This window comes from Ammodytes marinus (genome assembly GCF_949987685.1).
Source record: "Ammodytes marinus genome assembly, chromosome: 4".
NCBI lineage: Eukaryota > Metazoa > Chordata > Actinopteri > Uranoscopiformes > Ammodytidae > Ammodytes > Ammodytes marinus.
Window position 1 is genome coordinate 7447755 of NC_137233.1, and position 19612 is coordinate 7467366.

Consider the following 19612-nt stretch of genomic DNA (forward strand, 5'->3'; position numbering starts at 1 on the left):
TGCTTTCTGTCCTTAGGTTCTGTTATTTTGAATAAAACAAAAATCACCTTTTGTCAAATTCAGTGAATTCATGGGGAAATATTCACTGATTTGGACAAAAAGTGATTTTGACCACAAGCGTTCTCCAGAAGACCACACCTTTTTAATTGGGTCCTGAAATACAAATAAACAAATTAATCCTACCATCTCAATTCTGTTGTTCCACTTAAATAACAGGGCTCCCGAAAATGTTTTTCTGTTCCCACTTTTGCTACCACACACACACCTTCGCTGATCTCTGACATGTCTGAGAGCCCCTGATTTAACCAAAACAACATGTCGTGTTGCTGGTATAACCATCTGAGGTTGCACGGACGGTGACCCGGGACTTTTCCGGGGCACGAAAACACATGCACGCGATGAGAGCCTTGTTTGGAGAGCAGCGGTCGTCGCGGTCTGTGCGGCTGACCCTGTGACCGCACCATCAGCTGTTTGCCCTGCAGACTGACCACAGCCTCCCCCCCCCCCCCCCCCCCCCCCCGTATCCCAAACATCCTCTTCTGCTCCACAGGTGACAGTATATCACTCAATTTCCCTAGAAAATCCATTCCTAACATATTTGCATTTTTCCCCTTTGCGCATATGCTTCTCTGCTGTGCGTCTTGCTTCCGTGCGCGCATTTTTGCCATGCGTGTGCGCTTATTTCCTAGCTCCACGTGCTTTTTTTCTCTCACGAATAGGCTACGAACTATTGGAACTAAATGAATGCCACATTGGTTGAGGGATTGAATGTGCATATTAAAACAAGTGGTTATGTCACCTATTTTAGTACAATAAAGGCGATGGAACAACGGAAACATTGTTTTAGGATAAATAGTTTAAGTTAGTTTGTGAGTGCACTCTGCAGAAGAGCGTCTTGTGCGTATTGCACAAGCCCCCCTCACACACACACACACACACACACACACACACACACACACACACACACACACACACACACACACACACACACGCACGCACGCACGCACACGCACACACGCACACACACACACACACTAACCCCAGACACCCCTACCATCATTACCAAGTCAATGGAGGGCAGTTCAGAAAGCGCTCAGCCTCCAAGAGTTTTTTTTCTCCCCCCCGTCAGTCAAACAACTGCAGTGAGGGAGCGTAGTAGTGTGTACTGTAGGTGAGCTGCCGTGTCCCGTGTCATTGTAAGACACCGGCTCAGAGCGATAGAGAAGAAAACCAAAACAAAACGAGCGTGTGATGGCTGGGACGATTTCTGGACAATATCTTTTGCGCGCCTTTTAGGTGACTCCTCGTTGACCGCTTGGAATTTTTGAATGACTTTTTTTTTTTTACGAGATTAATACTTTCTGATGGTTATGGGTGTGCTGGAAAATCACACTTTTTGAAACCCTGACACGAGAAGAGGAAACATGGATAGAGTTATTTTTTCTTTTTTTCTAATATTTATTAAAGAGAGTCACGCAGTGCGTTATGGCATCGCCAACAACCTCCAGCCTTACATGTGAGTAACCTTGTGTCTTATGTGTTTTTGTGTATTGGCTACTTAAGTGAATTTAACAACTTTACAAAACATATATTAGGCTACTTTTTTTTTACACTGCTAGCCTACTTTACCGCATTTCATTAGTACACACAGATGATGGAGGAATGATTTGCTTCAATCTTTATCTATTCATATAGTTTGTACAACCTCCTATTCAATGCCAATGAAGCATGAGCACAGTGCTTGTTCACCTGCACACATACATAACGTTGTGTCATAGACAAAGGCTTGCAGAGTTTTCTCAGTTTTTTTCTTAAGTTATCTAACAACAGCAGCTGGATAACAGACCCTATTGTCCAGATGATGGATGATTCATTTTTTTTGCAGTTCATGGATCATAATATAACCATCTTTGGCCACCACTGTAATTTACATGATTATATATTAGCTCCATGTGGATGGTATGTGTGCTGCATTCCTTACTCTGTCACAGGCCGTTTGTCTTAAGCCCCTTAAAAGTGAAGAGTCTGCAATTATGACAGGTATTTAAAAAACAAACTAAAATAATAGATTAAGAACTTTGAATTATGAGACGAGAAGATTTCTCTTCTTTTTACCTGCTGCCACTGGCCATAAGGTATTCCATACGCAATTATGTGTACAGCAGCTGGAGATGACAGTGATTACTATTGTTTATGAGAGGAGCAGCTGGATGTTGTCTTAAGATTCCTGCGTACATCTCCACACATGCCATTCCTTGTATACAGTAAGTCCCTTTGGAGAATTACCAAAAAGAGCTAACATTTTTTTTTTTCAAATACATTATGTTGAGGCGGCTCCTATGTACTAACATCAGTGGCAGGTCAGTGCCAGACTTTGTGCAAGAAGGACAAAGCATCACATGTTAAAAGGCCTATTTTACCTGAGGGTGAAAATGTTAACTTGTCTCCTGTTTCTGCTGTTCTTGACATCTTAGTCCCATCATACATACAGTAGTCTCATACAAGTCACAACATGTATGTTCTTCTACCGTATGTCCAGTGAAAACACTCAAGTGTTTCATGTGAAATGACTGGAAAATTGTGGAATTGTTTGAATTTTTTTGAATTTATTATGAAAAAGTTGTGTGGTGAAGTGGTAACTCGTTGCAGGGATTGTGCCTCCATATGTTTTTTGTTTTCCCAGCAAACCTTTTGATCTTGTCTGGTTATGATATCTTTGTTTGTGTTGTTGGGCTTTTTATACTTTGAGCGGAATAATAAAAATCAAAACAGGAAATCTTTGCCACTTTCATGTCCTTTCTGCACTATGTAATCTTGGGTCTTTCATAGAGGTGAACATTTTTAAAGTTATATTCTCAATACCGAATACACTCAATTTCCTTAGAGGAAATATTGGTTCCATCATGTAACATTCTCTGAAGTTAGAAAGCTACCTGAAAAGTTACCGTTCTACTGTTGACGTTTACAGCAGCAGGGCACCACAGGTTTGTTTACTGAAATAATCTTCCGTTTGGCTTCAGGGTGCTTCAAAATAAAATAAAAATTGATTCATGATGATAGCATTATTCAATACTAAGAATTAAATGTAGAAACAAACTAACTGCAGGCTCTGCAAATGTAAACAAATCCCCCTCCCCTGAAACTGCATAGTGCACCTTTTAATGACTTTCAAGGTGAGATTTTTCGTGCCGTGCTTTGCAGCTCTGCAGTCTGAGGTGATGTATGAGGAATTCCCCTTAAGTCTTTAAAAATACCAAAAACCAGACATCATACACAGACAGCCTCACAGGTAAATGCCCTCAAAGGCATCATTACATCGTTGACACATAGACAAAACCTTTTTTTTCCCCCCCGTCTGTGTCCATCTATCTTTACTGCAACCTTCCCTCTGAGCACACAGAAGTCGCACCGCTGACACTTGTACATCTTTAAAAAAATCACTGCAGAACTTTTTGACACCTTAAGTATTTTTACCACTGTTCTATTTTTTTCTCCGTTCCAGGCCCAATGTGTGTGTGGAGAGGGAGGTGACGCTGGTCGCCCAGAGGCAGCCCTGTGTGCAGGCCTTCACACGCATGGTTAAAGTGTGGAAGCAAGGCTGTGTGGGACAGTCATGGTGCATGGGATACGAGAGGAGGTGAGTCAGTTAAATTGCCCCTCGAGTCGTTTGTAGTCTGTCTCTCCTTCTCATTCCCAACAAAAAGCGGTGACTGTGTGTTCCTGTCCAAACACTCCCATCTTCACCTGCAGGGGATGACACGCTTTGCTGATTAAGCTCACGACTGGAGCGAGGCGTTAATTCAGGGCGTTTTGTTGTGTTGTCTTTGTGAGCCATTCATGCAACCAAAAGAATGTATCAAGAGAGGAGGGAGAGGGCATGGTCCTTCATTTAAAGGTGGAGCCAGCGATTCTGGGGAGCGCTTGTTGTCAAAATCACTTTTGGTTCAAATCAGTGAATGTCTCTCCTTATGATCCAGTACCTGTATGTATTCTTTTGGCGCTGGAAGAAAAAATCGAGTGTTAATACGCAGCCTAGGCTCTGTAAATGGGTATGTTGCTATCTATGTTGGGCCCCCTGTGTTAACATACACTTTGTTTACATACCCGTTTACAGAGCCTAGGCTTTCCAGTATCACTGATTCCACCTTTAACTCCAAACAGTATCAAACAGGATTTAATCTGTCTCCCTGATTTCCCCCTTCCCTCTTCATCTCTCCGGCTCATGCTCTGTAATCACGGCTTTGAACCTCTCTTACACTTAAGTGCAAGGTGTAGCCCCACTTCATTGAGGTTAGCAGCTATTTAACCCAGGCGTCACTACCGCAGCAGACATTCTTTTGAAGGAGAGGCCTTATGCTAACATGTTTAGCCTCTCTCTTAAAGAGACGGATTGAGGATTTTCTCACTGTGTCGCTCACGCTCGCTTTCTCCATGTTCATTTAACCGTGTTACAAAGGGCAAAGGCGCCTTTGAAGGCAAAACACAGGCCACAATTACTCGCTGTAAACAACAAAAACGTGTTTGCACAATGTGTAATGAGTAATGACTGTGGAGAAATGAGAGGGGTCCCAAAGTACAGGGACAGGCAGCCTTCTCTGATGTCGAGTCTTGACAGTCTTACACTTTAAAATGCCATCTTAAAGGGCTGGGAAAATGTTTGCACAACATTTAGCCTTGTGTAACTCAAAGGAGAAGGAGTCTTTTGATCAGAGTAGGTGTGTGTGTGTATTTTCCTGATCTACTGGCATTCAACTAGCTGAAACATAGCATCTGCCAAATATCGTCAGATAATCCCTTTCTATTTATATATGCATGCAGACACAGACAGACAGAGACAGACAGACACACACACACACACACACACACACACACACACACACACACACACACACACACACACACACACACACACACACACACACACACACACACACACTGTTTTACAATTGAATACCCCCAGAAACTGTATTGTGTTCATCTTTGCATAACTTTATTACTTTTTAAATTTTCCACTTCAACTGGTTTGATTGAAGTTTTTTTTTTTACTTGATGTTTGTCGTGTTAACAGGACAGCGTACTACACTGCATACAGACAAGTGTACAGACAGGATTATCAGACCGTGTACAAGTGTTGCCCTGGATGGTCCCAACTTAACGGAGAAGCTGGCTGTCTGTATCGTAAGTATTCCAATTTTGATACCATCTTTCCCTTTTTAAAGTAAAAAAAAACACACACATTTATCAAGTTTTGTGTTGATTTTGTATGACATTTTAGAGTAGAATTGAATATGCGGCTAGGTATGTTCACTTAAATATGTAATTAACATACCCCTGGCTCAGCAAAAGGAGTCTTTAAACATCTCTTCACCATTGGCACAGACTTCTGAATGAATGGTTTTCAGTAAAAGGTCAAAGGGGGTCAAGAGGTGCTTTGCCCGTACCGACGCCTCAGCAGATGTTATCAGTCAGTGCCATGTTCTCTGTCCTTGTGTTGTCACAACAGTCCCTCAAGGTTAAGATGTGAACGGAAAAAAATATTCAAGTGTTGAAAGAGTTTTTTAAGTGTTGACATTCCCTCTCAAATGAGGTTTTGCATCGTGGTATCTTGTCTTAAACTCAAAAAACAATTACGATCTTGGAGAGGTCATGTCTCCTATTGGAACAACGGAGAGCCTGTCTGGCAGTCAATTTTTTCCTTGGTTGGATGTGTACTTTAAATTGCATGTCAAAGCTCCAAAGCCTCGGTCCACTGAGTGATACAGTTCGGTATGGTATGGTACAGTACAGTATGCATTATTTGCACTGTGAAGGGTACCAAAATAATCGTACTGTGCCTTTAATTATTTTTGTCAACCGTTCGTTGGGTTACTGAAGTACATGGTACGTAAGTAAGTAAGTTGGTTGACAGAATAGTCATTTTCCGGCAAGAGATAAACCGCTTTGTGTAATTCCCTCGGCAAGAGCGAAATGTCTTCTGTTTTTTTAGATAAATGACATAGTGTAGCAGTGTCCCGCTGCTGTCATGTCACAATAGTTATGTATTGGAGCGGTCGTCATCCGGCATACAGCCCACCTGACAAGAATGTGTACTGTTGGAAGTGGAAAGGCAAGCCAGATCCCTCCCCTATCAAACCATACCGTACCAAACCAAACTGTACTGCTCAGTGGAAATCGAAGCACAAATGTCCACATTCCCCTTGTACTCGCTGGTCCCGTGTTCTCTCATTCATAAAGGCATGTCACTCTCCTCATTCAGAGGTGTGACCTACAGTCTATGGGTGTGACATGGCAGTGCAGGTCAGAGCATCGTCATTATGGATATGAAAACAGACAGGCCACACCGGTGTTTACCCCAACCCACCGCAGTCGGGGCCCCCCAAAACAAAACCCATCAGCTTACGGTGGAGGGGACCACCTGCTGATAGGCACAGAAAAGAACAAAGCGACACCAAATATGAATCTCCCCACAGTAATTCCGATCCACGTTCCATCCATGTATGGAGAAAGGAGTTGTGTTTTAGTCACACTGGGGCTGCCAACAGCTCATCTCCTTGTGGATAAGCTTAGCTTCACACCGCTGAGAACCCAGGAGCCTCCTTTGATGGGATTTTACAGTCAGTGGTCCAGATCGCATAGCCTGCATACCATAGAGAGAGGGCCTTGGCAAGACCTTCATGTAAACAGTTTGTCCCCAGTCTGAGGGAAAGTTCCCACTGCTTTGCCTACAGTGCCCTACCTGGGACTGACATGTGTGCTTACTGCTCCAGCCGTCACACCCATAGAACAGGCACAGGACTCGCTGATAGGGCTGGGTGGTATTATGGTAATACCGTATTACAGGTTATCTAAAGGTGCACTATGCAGTTTCAAGGTAGGGGTTATGTTTAAATATGTAGAGCGTAAAGTTAGTTTTCGAAATACATTCTCCAAACGTAAGACTAGAATATGTTCGTAAACCAAACTGTAAAAGTGATGACAGAACTCCTGTAAATGATGTAGGCCTAATTTGGCAAATAAAAGAACCTGTCAAAAAAGGTTAAAGCTATTTAGATGCGCTCATACTCGCTATGTGTCACGTGACAGCCTCTTCGCAGAAAGGATAATAAGAAACAAAAGATGGCCACCACAAACCACCTGGTCCTCCCCCTAAAAATGCAACTGCTGCTTCTTACTTATAAGGGTTATGCAGCTTCAAATACTTTTACAAGTAAATGACATGCAGAAATGTTGATGGTTTCCTTGGTTTGGAACTTTTGGAACAACGGTTGTATTGAGTTACATTGTGATGTGTTCAAGCGCTGTCCAGTAAAAGCGAGTATTCGGCGAAGGTAACTTCATCGTGATTAGTTCAATGTAATCTTGTAAAATGTAGTTTAGGCGAGAAACTATATGAAATATGATATAATTGAAGTTGAAATAGGGTTTCTCCAATGGTAATACCCTGTACTGTGGTATCATTTGGGGAAAGGTATTACAAATTGGATACTGCCCAACCGTACTCACTAGGATAGCCCTCTTCTGATGGGCCGTGGCTGGGGAGAAGATCTCCTGTTATGTGCCTGTCATCGGTGTCTTATTATGGCATCCACGCTCTCTTCAAAGAGCTCTTTGTTTCCATGCAAAAAGGTTACAGTATTAAGTTATACGAGGGGAGAATTACAGTACACACACTGGCTGTTTTTAAAACAAGCCAGACTCATTGAAGAGCACTCATATATAGAGAGACATGTTTTAAAGAGACATTCCTCACTACGACTGCCCAGTGTCTCCCCCTCACTTATGTAGACACAGGGTTTTGTTTCTCTTTCTGTTTTTTTTTTCCGCGTGACAATGGCCGGCTCTCTTTCGACGCGAGGCAAGAGGGCCTTTATCTCTGTAACCCAAGACGTGGCAGCGCTTTTGAGATGGGACAAACTAATCACCCTTTTCTCCGAGCCATTGAACCCAGATAAAAGGAAGCTCACACCACAATCCTCTATACCCTCTCTCTCCCCACTCCCACTCCACTCTGCACACTTTGCTGTGCGCTATCTCTGCACACTGTACCTTCCGTCAGCACAATGCAATCTGCCCAGACGTTTTCAACAGCACCCACCAAACATCCAAAAAGATACAAGGAGAAAAAAAGATCTGCTCTACAAAATGTACAGCTTTAGCAAATCCTTGTGAAAATCCCCCTAAAATGATGATGGGGAAGATTGGGGAAGGTTGGAATGCTTTGTGTGTTGAGATAGTGATTTAGTGTCTGGCACCGCAGAGGTCTCTCTCTCTCTCTCTCTCTCTCTCTCTCTCCTGTCTTGTCTCTCTTTCTGTGTGTGTGTGTTCCCCTAATAAAATGTCAGGGTAAGGTAATTAGGCTAATGATGATTTGTGGTTATTGTGAGGCAAGTGAGCAGAAGTAAAGGTGCAGGCAGCTACTCTGGAGAATGCTTCTTGTCAAAATCTGTGAATAACTTCTCATGATCCGCTTCCTGTACTTACTGTGTGTGCGCTGGAAAAAAAAATCCAGTGTTTATTCAAAGCCAAGGCTCTGTAAACGGGTATTTTGCTATAGCTATGATGCTCCCCCCCCTTGTTTACAAACCTGTTTATAGAGCCTAGGCTGTGTATTAACACCACATTTCTTGTTCAGCGCACACACAGGACAGGTAGCGGATCGTGAAGAGATATTCACTGACTTTGACAAAAAATTATTACGACAACAAGCGTTCTCCAGAATCGTTGGCTGCACCTTTTAAGAGGGTCTAATCATGTTGTGGATAGAGCTACATGCAGCGGCTTGGAAGTGGCTGCAAGTTGAGTGGTTTGTCCTTCCATTAGTTCACCTGTGTTTCTTGTCTGCCTCTATTTTCCACCCATTATATACATGTAGACGTCCTCTCACAATGAATGGCCTCAGTTGTTGTGCTGTCTAGCATTCTTTGCGTAGCGTAATTAGTCACATATTTGGAGAGAAATAATACACCACAGCACAGAAGACGTCTGGTTATTTTCTTTCCACTATTTTGACCCCCCTCCCATTTGTTTTCCATATATTTTTGTTTTCGGGCTACGATCATTTGATTATGAAGCTTTATGAGTTTTCCATTAAAAGAAGTTCTCGAGTGTTTTTTTTTTTTGCAAAATATCTGAAGGTTCTGTTTTCCAAGTTCTGATGTTTCCCATCAAGAAGGATGCAAAAAAGTGGAGAATTCTTTCAACATGTAGGTTTGCTCTTGTTCATAGGTACATTCAAATTAGGGCTGCAACCAATAGTTAATGTCATTATCAATTAATCCGATTTTTTTTCTTGTTTAATTGCTTCACCATTGAGATATTATGGAATAACAGTGTAAAGATGAGAGGCCAAAATGGGGTCTTCAGATGTCAAGTTTGTGTGACCAATCAGTCCAAAACACAAAGATATTCGGTTTACAATGATCTAAAACAGAGAAATGCAGCAAATCCTGATAGTGGAGAAGCTGGAACCAAAGAATGGTACAGATATTTGTTAGAAAAACAGAAATGATTTATCACTTATCAAACTCATTGCAGATTAAAATGTGTTCTATTTAATTCTATTTCAAATCGAAGCGCCCAAACCATTCATTGTTTCTTATGAGTTCTTGTCTTTACAAAAAAGTCAACTCAGGTTTTTGGAAAACCCTCAAGTGCATCCGAGGTGACTCGTTGTGTGTTTTGTAAATTCTCCCCAATTGGCCTGATGACTATCTGCTCCTCCCGAAGGTGAAGAGCTCTTGACTTTGTGATGGCGACTTCCTCTCCACTTAAACGTTTTTTTTTTGGAGGACCACTCAATCAAAGAAGTCAAACCTTTTTACCCCAGCGAGTAGCCACAGGCCGAGTGAGTGTGGACGGGGTTAGCCCTTGTAGCGCGGGAGTGGAAATGAGCAGTTAGGCTGATTGACGGCAACAATAAGCTTTGTGACTATAGGGGGCTGAGGGGCAGGGACAATGGCTACTGCAGTTTGTCCTACTCGTTAACTGCTGAATAGGAACTGGTCCCCTTATTGTGGTGGGAGACGGCTGGCGAATGTAGCTACATGTGAAATAAGAGGAAATGCTCTTCTGTCTATCTATGGGTGGTCTCTCTGTGTGTGTGTGTGTGTATGTGTGTGTGTGTGTGTGTGTACACTTCTTGTCTGTTTGCGCTGTAGTACGCCGTCCTGTTAACAAGACAAACATCAAGTTAAAAACCTTCAATCAAACCTGTTGAAGTGGCAAATTTAAAAAGTCATAAAGCAATACAAGGCCTGACAACGGTTTCTGTAGTATAAAAGTGTGTGTGTGTGTGTGCGTGTGTGTGTGTGCGTGTGTGTGTGTGTGTGTGTGTGTGTGTGTGTGTGTGTGTGTGTGTGTGTGTGTGTGTGTGTGTGTGTGTGTGTGTGTGTGTGTGTCTGTGTGTGTCATGGAGCACAGCGTCAACTATTTCAGTGGTCATGGGGACTGCACCGTGCATAGCTGAAAACACATAGACACGCACCCATACGCTCAGCCAACTGAGACATATTATGGTGCATTTTTACGTCCAAAACAGGGTCGTAATTTAGACTGTTTAGTCGGTCGGAACACTGCCTCTGGTAACACTGACGGATGCCTTTTGAACTCATGAGTAATGTGCCTGCAGACGTAGTCGGGTCAGCAGAAATTTCAGAACAAATTGTGTTTGTGTTTGAGTGTTTGTGGTGGGACTGTTGACACATACGTAGCTGTAAGCAAATACCTAAAGGCATCATCACCAGAACCACTTTGTTATGGTATAAGGCTAGAAAGGGGATAAAAAGAAAGGCTGCACGACTTCAGGAAAACATGCAATAACATTGTTTATTATTGCGATGGCGATCACTATATACAGTGTTAATGGCTTTCGGCTCGGAGTTCAATGTGGTCGGTCAAAAACTGGTCATTTTGCTTCAGTGTAGGTGTTTTTAATCAGGTTTAGCCTCTGTCATGTTATCAATTGTCGATATTCTCATCCACATAACTCCCTACGTAATATAAACAAGTAAACAAGTTATAAATAAGTGTCCCATATATTTTAATTGCAGGGACTTACATATCGAGACATTTGAATTTTTTTTGCTAAGCATTATGATGCCCACTTGCTCTGTCAAACTGACCTACAGTGTCTAGTACAAATGGTTATTTAACGTCTTACAAAAGCAACCTGTCAGAGAGATCATCTCCCAATAGCTTTGCCCTAGTTTTTCCCCCTCCATATTCTTTTGAAATGACACATTCCTCCGCATAGCAAAAACGATGATTTGTTGCCTCAAAATACAGTGCTCATGCAGGGCGGCAAGCGCAAGCACCAATTATGGCACCAAATGGAGCCATGAACCGCGGGCCTTTGTGTCTGTGAATTGTCCCCCCCTAAATGTGGTCTCCCTCTGGGGTAGCACTCCTGGGGGTTATGCCGGAGCCTAAACAAACACAGCAGCGTTGATGTGGTCATCTCCCCTTCACAAGCTGTAAGGGGACTGACACCTGCTCTCAGTTATCTTGGCTGCGAGTGGCCCGACCCCTTAGCTCTGTTAATCCCGCTCAGAGAAGGTGTCTTTGTAATGGAGTTGGAGGCATTCACAGCAAAAAAAACGGATGAGAGTGAGTTTTATTCCACGGTGCATGCCACATTAAGGAATTATTTCAGGGAAGATTAAGCAGCAGTGTAAGGGGGGACGGGGGGGTTGCTCGGGACGGGGGCCGGCCCAAAAATGTCACTGGGTCGCTGCCAAACAATCCAGTGTGTCTGTCTCTCACATCTCAGAGGAAGGGAATGTAGTACAGTACATTTTACTAGTTGTCGCTTGGCCGTGCTGCCCTGAAGTGACTCTGAGAAACATCTGACCTCTTTGCTTTGGTACATTTTTTTGTTCATCAGGTGCACTACATAGTTTCAAAGGAGGCGGACTTGTTACATTTGCAGAGCCTGCAGTTATCTTATAAAACATATTTACTCTATGTGTAATTCTTGGTATTGAATAATTCTATCATCATAAATGAAAACGATATCATTTTGGAGGCAGCTGTAACCAAATCTAACACTATGTCTGTGAACAAAACTTTGTGCCCTGCTGCTGTTAACGACAACAGTGAAACTTTAATTTTTTCGGGTAGCCTTCTCACTCCAAACAGTGTTCCAGGGATCCAATTTTCCCTGTGAATAGAATGTGTTTATGAACTTATGAGAATATAGGCCTACCTCCAAAAAAAATGCACTTATCTGACACACGCAAAGTTACACAGTGTACCTTTTTTTAGGAAAAAAAAAATCCCCGCAATTTTGGAATGTCTCATTAATGTGATCTCTCACAGCCGGTGATATTATAATAGTCCTGAAGAATTTGGATCTATTTGAAACTGTGCAAATAAAACTGACCTCCGAGTAATGCTTTATTCTGCCCGTCTGTCATCTGTAGCTCTCACCACATCAAACCTCCCCTCACATTAGGGAAACCACAGACGTGCCGATAGCTATGTAACTGTAATGTTGAACTACTACTACAGTGTATAATAGCATATGTAGCCACGCAGTCTTGAGGAACTGGAAGTCATCATCATGGGGCAGATTAGCAATGGTCAGATCGGTCTTCCTGTTGGAGTAGGGTTTCAGCTGCTTCACAAATTGGGCAAGATTTTAGTCAATTACATATTGTGCACAAGACCGTGGATGTATTTTACAATGTGCATCTGTATAGCGAGTGCTGTGGTCTCTTCAGGGTCGGTCATGAAAAAGTGTGTGTGTGTGTGTGTGTGTGTGTGTGTGTGTGTGTGTGTGTGTGTGTGTGTGTGTGTGTGTGTGTGTGTGTGTGTGTGTGTGTGTGTGTGTGTGTGTGTGTGTGTGTGTGTGTGTGTGTGTGTGTGTGTGTGTGTGTGTGTGTGTGTGTGTGTGTGTGTGTGTGTGTGTGTGTGTGTGTGTGTGTGTGTGTGTGTGTGTTGTTCCTGTCGTAGAGCCACTGGATGGTCCAACTGTTGAGCAGGTGTCCGAGGGTTTGGCTGGATGACAGGGCGGATGTTTAGACTGCAAATCTACTAAAGAGGAATGGATGAAATTGCCTTGGCTCAATCTGTGATTATTAGAGAGCACTTATTCATGTCCTTCTCCTTTGTCTTGAGATGTTGTGTAATTCCCCATTACTGACATGTTACAGTTGAAAGGAGACAGCAGATGTACATATACGTTTCTTGATAACCGTTTAAACAATAATCAAAGTGAAACGAGTGGAAAAAAAGAACCAGATGCACCGTATGAGGTAATGCATTTATATATGTGACTGTGACTGTCAGATTATTAATGGTAATATGACATTGGTAAAGCAAAGTAAACTTTGATTTAGTACCGTTCATAAACACAAGATTTTCTGGTCTGCCTGCTGTAAATCATTTTGTCTATGTTCTGGACCAGCCCAAAGGCATTTATAAAAATATGGTTGTTTATGCTGATGCTCTCGTTTTCAGTAACAGTTCAGTTTATTTCAAAGCATAATTTTTTACTGCCAGAGGAAATTGTTTTTGCAGCAAGTCATCATCAATACAAAGAACGAGCACATTACAACAATGGATAAGAGTAAAAGTGTCGGGACTATGTGTTATCAAACACAAGAAGAAATCTAGTAAGAATATGGATTAAATGAAGTTAAAATCTGTAGATGAACTACAATCACACTGTTTCTGTGTTGAGTTGTCTTGGGCACATCAGTACTACCTTCACTATGACCTTATAAGGCCAGCTTATGGCAACAGAGCTGGCGGCGCCTGGTGTGATGATTGGTCATGCTGCATCCATTTGGATTAGTTGGACAGAAAAATGCATATCTGGCAAAAGATTCTCATTTTAAAATGGCTTTTTTTATGGTTTATTCGCAATCATTCCGAGGGGATTGGCGCCTAAATTCCTCCTGTGATTAGCTGGGACGAGGTTTTTTTTTTTTCTTACATTTTTTCTTTTCACTCCAACTGCCCACATGTTGCCAGTCGGACTCAAGAAGAGCAATTACAGACATCAATCCTCTGTCATCACTAAGCACTGTACTCTGCTCAAACAACAGGCCTGTCCTTAACAGCTGTGTCTTACTTCACGGGGATATTAGGCTGCTGGACACACAGAGACATACGCTATACAGACAGGGAGACTTCAGAACACATGTACTTTACTTGGACACACACACACGCGAATAACTCATATCATGACTAATGTGAGTTCTGTGTGAGTGTATATGGAATGTGATGGTACACCTCGGCGGAGGATTCAAACGTTTGAAATACATATGGCTCTAACTGTTTGTTGATGCGTCCTGGATTCTTTACATTTCACCAGTGAGGGCAAGTTTGATTTACAGGGATTCATGGAAACACGGCCGCTGGCTCCAAGAGACAGGTGCGCAATGCTGGCCCTGTGGCATTCTGCCTTTATCCCATGACTGACCTAATTACATCTGTAGGATCTTCTGTTTCTTTCTTTTTTTGACACTGATCGAAGGTTCAGTTCATCAGTCAAGGCCATTCTCAGTGAACATTCTTAAACTGTGCAGGAAAGAGAGACCCCTTTCCCTTAAAAGTTATACCAAGCTGTTGCTGCCACTCATTTGAAACAGTCTTGAAAATGGAGTTAAAGGTCACATATTATGCTCATTTTCAGGTCCAAATTTGGAATTCGGGTCTCTAGCATGAACTGTTTTCATGGTGTAAAGTCCAAAAAACTCTGTTTGAAACGCTCCGTTTAAGAGCCTGTCTCTTTAAGCCCCGTCTTTCAAAAAGCCCAGTCTGCTCTGATTGGCCCTGAATCTAACTACACGTGAAAATCAGGGGTATCTGGGGATGTGGCTTATCACAGGTGGAGGTAGTGCTAAGCTCAGTTGGAAATGATCAAAAACCGTGTGGCTTCACCCCTTATGATGTCATAAGGGGTTAAACCTGAATGGGTTTTTGAACACAGGTTTTCAGAAAGGCGGAGGTGGAGAAAAAGAGATCGTTGTTTGTTCTCATACTTTCACAAGTCACACATGGCAAAACATATTAATGTTGAAAAAAACAGCAAAAGTTGCATTTAAGTGACTTTTGAACGCTCTAATTCTGTGAAATTTATCTCACTTGTCCAAAATCCTGCTTGGCGGACAACAACCAAGGTTCCTCTTTAGTCAGTAGTTAACTGTCCAGTGATAAGGCTTTGATAGAGAGAGCCCAGTCACTGTTTGATACTTGCATATGTTGACAACTCATCTTGACAACAGCCAGGTGTCTCCATGCTCCACTTACTATATTTTTCCCCTCTCTCTCTCTCTCTCTCTCTCTCTCTGTCTGTGTCTTCTTTCTGTCGACCCTGTCAACACGTCCACGGTGCAGCCATGTGCAGCTACGGCGTGTGCTTCAACGGGGGCCAGTGTCGGGAGGGCTCCACCCAGCTGTGTCATTGTTCTGCAGGATTCAACGGACCCAGCTGCCAGTATGGTGAGTAGCACACTTCCTGATTAGTGGTTATGTCGTTTTTAAAAGATCGCTACAGTAAAAGAAGGGGTCACGGAAAACTCTTCACGCATTGATTGAAACTAATAGCAGCTTGCAAATCTTGGCTCTTTCTGGAGCCTATAATTCTGATCCATTTTGGTCAGCTTAGCTTCCCCACTGTACTCTGTACACTGTACATTGTTCCCCATACTAAATTCAATTCAAACTACTTCATTTATCCCAAAGGGGGCAATTGGTTATGAGCAAGTTGTTGTATAGACCATGTAACACAAGAAAATCAAACGGCTACAGTAAGAAGCTTAGATGCTCAATAATAGTAATTTTATAAATAAAAAAAAAAAAAATATCAACACAGTGTTAATAAAGTATATTAGTGATATACTTAAAACGACACTAAGATCATATGTTAATGGTAAACAAAATAGAATAAGTAAATAGCCTATAAGACCCTATGAAGAATTTGAAAGTTTGAGTGCAGAAGGGGATGAATGCTTTGGAGAATCAGTTTTGTCTTACAAGCAGGTAGGGCATATCAAGGCCCAGAATTCGCCTGCAAGAACATGACCTGTCTGTCTGAGTGGTGGCCTTTTTCTCTATACGAGTGAATCCGAATCTCCTGGCATCAGCATTTGGCTTCTTCTCCTTCGCCAGCAGCCAAAGTATTTTATCAGCAACCCCATTGTTTGAATTTGAAGCTGTTGAAGTAAAACAGCGGAGGATTCTGTTGTTTGTCCCCCGATAGCACCACACGACAGGAAATTCCTCTTTAGTGTCAACTTTGTACCAGAAGAATCATCACATACAGTATCTCTCCCTTCAAAATGAAGACCTCCTAGACACTACACACTTTGTTACATAAGCCCAAGTTCAAAACTATGGGGACAACAATCTTGGCCCTCTTTTTAATTTGCCAACTTGTTTGTTCACACATGATTTTCTCATGATTTTTCTCCAGTCCAACAGATGTAAGTTCACGACACCTTTTAGCCTATACAATACTGTACATTCACTTCCTCGATGGCTATTATCAAACTTATGATCAAAACCTTGGGAAATGCAGCACTAACAGCCAGTCTATATGATCAGAGCTCTCTGTGGTAGTTAAGCTGACCGGGCTTTACTTCTGATTACTTCATGCTTGAATGAGAGAATTAATCACAAGGACAGTGGATCCATGAGCCAAGGCCATTAGTTCCCATTTTCCGGCTGCTCTTTAGGGGACTAGTGGAGAGTCTTTGAGGAAAATTGAAGCCATCTACTGAATAGGATGTTTGCTCATCAGGCAAAAATGTACATTATAAATGTAGATGAAATGTAACTTAGTTCCACAGTTACTTATAGTGTATTTGCAAACATCCAAGTAAATCTCATTGGTTTTTAATGTTTTGTATTTTTGAAGGAGTAGTTCAACATATCTTATATTTTTAGCCTGTTGCCTCACTCTCAGGCTCACGACCAGGCGACAGAAACCATTCCTTTAACTGTGCGTGCATTTTTGAAGACCACATGGGAAAAGGTCGCTCATCGCTAGTTAGCTTAGCTCAAATACTTGTTCTTGATGAGAAGTATCCGCGTACCTCCGCCAACAGTCAAGAAGACAATGGCACATTTCCATGAAACATAAGGTTGGATCATGGACATGGTACATAGTGCTGAGATACAGTGGCTCTTATCCCTCCCTCCATACCATGAAAACCAATGTAAGGAATAAAAAAAAAAAAGTCCATGATGCTACACTCTCAAACTCAAATCGTGCACTATATCCTCAATCTTATGATATTAATTTTTCTTTCAATCCCCATCAGAAGGAGTTTAAAGGGTGTCTGTGAAGTAGACAGACTCGTGTGATTTACGTCTGTTTAGTTAAACAAGACGGATCGCGCACAAGAGGAAGTGTCAGAGCTGGTCATATGGATGCTCAGTTTTTCAGGAAACTGTCAAAGCATTACCCCCATCCATTAGGAAACAAGGAAAAGATAAATCTGTCCTGTACCATTTAAACTATAAGCCTCAGTGTTTGTGTTTCTGACTTTAAAACGCCTCCTAAAATACCATAACATACCACTGTCCATATCCTGTTGTAAGTGTGTGTCGGAAGAAGACATGTTATGGTGAAACCATCACGAGCAACGCCTTTTAAACATGGCGGCTTGAGATCTAATCGGCAGGTTTACATCTATAATCCTGCATTGTCTTCATTTGGTTCAACATTTCCTCACATTCCCACAACTATATCATTGTATCCCTTCACTTTATGGGTCCCCCCTCCCTCTTCGTTTTGCCCCCGACCCGAGAGCTCCACTGTTTGATATCAGTTCAGACATCAGCTTTCCCCCTCTTCCCTTCCACACATTGAGATCCACTATAGCATTGTCCTGCATTGTGAATGATAGCTGTTATCAATGGGCACCTAGGGGCCCTTAGCTGGTGGGAAGCTATGCAGCAGCAGCAGACCCCCACACCCTGACCCTCCCTCTATTGGAGGCTATCAGTCCGTAAACTCTCTGGCAGTTATATTGCCCTTGTGATTGGCATGCAATGGGGCCAGACTGGATGAAGAGTTGAGGGGCTGTCAGCGACTCCGGCTGAGCGGGGAGGATGTATCTCAGACTGCTTGAACTGCGATAAATGTTAGCCTATTCCAGATACCATGCATTCACTCTCTACAGTTCAATATATTTGGCCAATCCGATGTAGCATACCAGAACATGATGTAAAGGGGGGCATGAAGATGTTATGCTTAAACTCCTACTGGTACTTTTAAGTGTTCATGAGACTCATTTTCCCTCTGGTGATCAGAAATTACCTGTAACAGCAAACTAGAGAATCAGTGTAAACAACACTTATTTTTGTATAGTTAATATCAATGCGTTTGCACGGGTCAGATTTCCTGGGAACTTAGACAAAATTGATTTACTGCAGTCAGACCTGGTGTGTTTCACGAGTTACTACTAAATCAAAGTTGACTTTTCTTCACCATCGTCATTTTAACATCATTAATCTGACATAGTCACATATGTAGGCATTACCTCATTGCGATGCATCATGCATTCCCTCTTTCACTCGCTTCCTAAACAAATGCACACGCCGCAGACATGTGCTAGCAAAGATCTGTAGGACAGCAGGCCCTGGGGTCGTAAAAACACCACCACTTTTGTACAAAGGTTCCACTAGAATCAATAAAAAACTCAATGCTCCTCGTAACCATCCAAAGTGACCAATAAATAATAAAAACTATGTTGTTGGGACCACAGCTGTCCCTTTTTATGATATTATGCACGTACAGGTCACTTCAGAGTCAAGTGTCCTGAGGGCAGATAATAGCTGCAGGCTAAGTACCAAGTGTCTCAATGGAAAACATTCTAATGAGTTACACTTGTAAACTGAGTGATGGCTCTTGATCATATAGCTCAGGCCATTTTGAAAAACACTCTGCAGTGTCGGGGCTGCATGCTATTTTGCTGTAACTGTCACATTCTTGAGCCCTGGTTAAATATGGTTGTTGTGTGTAGACAGGAGGAGGATGTTGCTCACACACGCAAAAAGCTGCCGCCGTTGTGATAATTCAGTGACTGCTGCCGCGGTCCCATATGCTTCACACAGCTGTCAGTTAGAGCTTGTTCCCTCTTGTCATGTTTACACCAAAAAGCCGTAGCCGCAGTGTGGAGGATGTGGCCGCACTTCAGCCTGACATTCACTCATCATTTGATCACTATAGAGATGGTTCTCTCTACTGTAAGCATTCCTCCCCAGTCACATGTGGTGATGTCCCCCTCGCAAAGAGTGTTTGATGTGGTTTGTCTATGTTTGTGTCTAGCAATTGGTGTGTGTGTGTGTGTGTGTGTGTGTGTTTATGCCGTTCAAAGGGGGCCAATTAGTGCCCCGCTTTAAAAATGTTGTCTGAAGCTGTCATCTACTTCACTTTTTAGTAGCGTTGTATCTGAGTATTGTATTGACATTTTGAATGTGTTCCTTAAGTATGTGGTAAAGTGAGGATCCGTGCCTAGAGGCTCTTCTAGTTCTTTCAAAGCCGGTAAATCCTTTTTATTTGAATGTGTCAACTGCCTTAGCGCTATACTTTCCAAACCATTATACCATTATACAGCAGGAACGATCATACAAGGTTGTATGATATGACATGACTGAT

At 42.4% G+C, this 19612-nt stretch overlaps 2 protein-coding genes across 2 annotated transcripts in view; one reads left to right on the forward strand and one right to left on the reverse strand.

Annotated features, from left to right (window-relative positions):
• The window catches only part of tamm41 (TAM41 mitochondrial translocator assembly and maintenance homolog), a 347761-nt gene that overhangs the window by 183549 nt on the left and 144600 nt on the right, over positions 1–19612 (reverse strand). The window lies entirely within an intron of this gene.
• megf6b (multiple EGF-like-domains 6b) overlaps positions 1425–19612 on the forward strand; it is a gene marked incomplete at its 5' end in the record, with an annotated part of 75128 nt that continues 56940 nt past the window's right edge. The window contains 4 exons of the mRNA XM_080026899.1: positions 1425–1516; positions 3503–3637; positions 5069–5178; positions 15343–15447. Coding sequence (XP_079883025.1) covers positions 1425–1516; positions 3503–3637; positions 5069–5178; positions 15343–15447 — 442 coding nt within the window. The remainder of the gene's footprint in view (positions 1517–3502; positions 3638–5068; positions 5179–15342; positions 15448–19612) is intronic.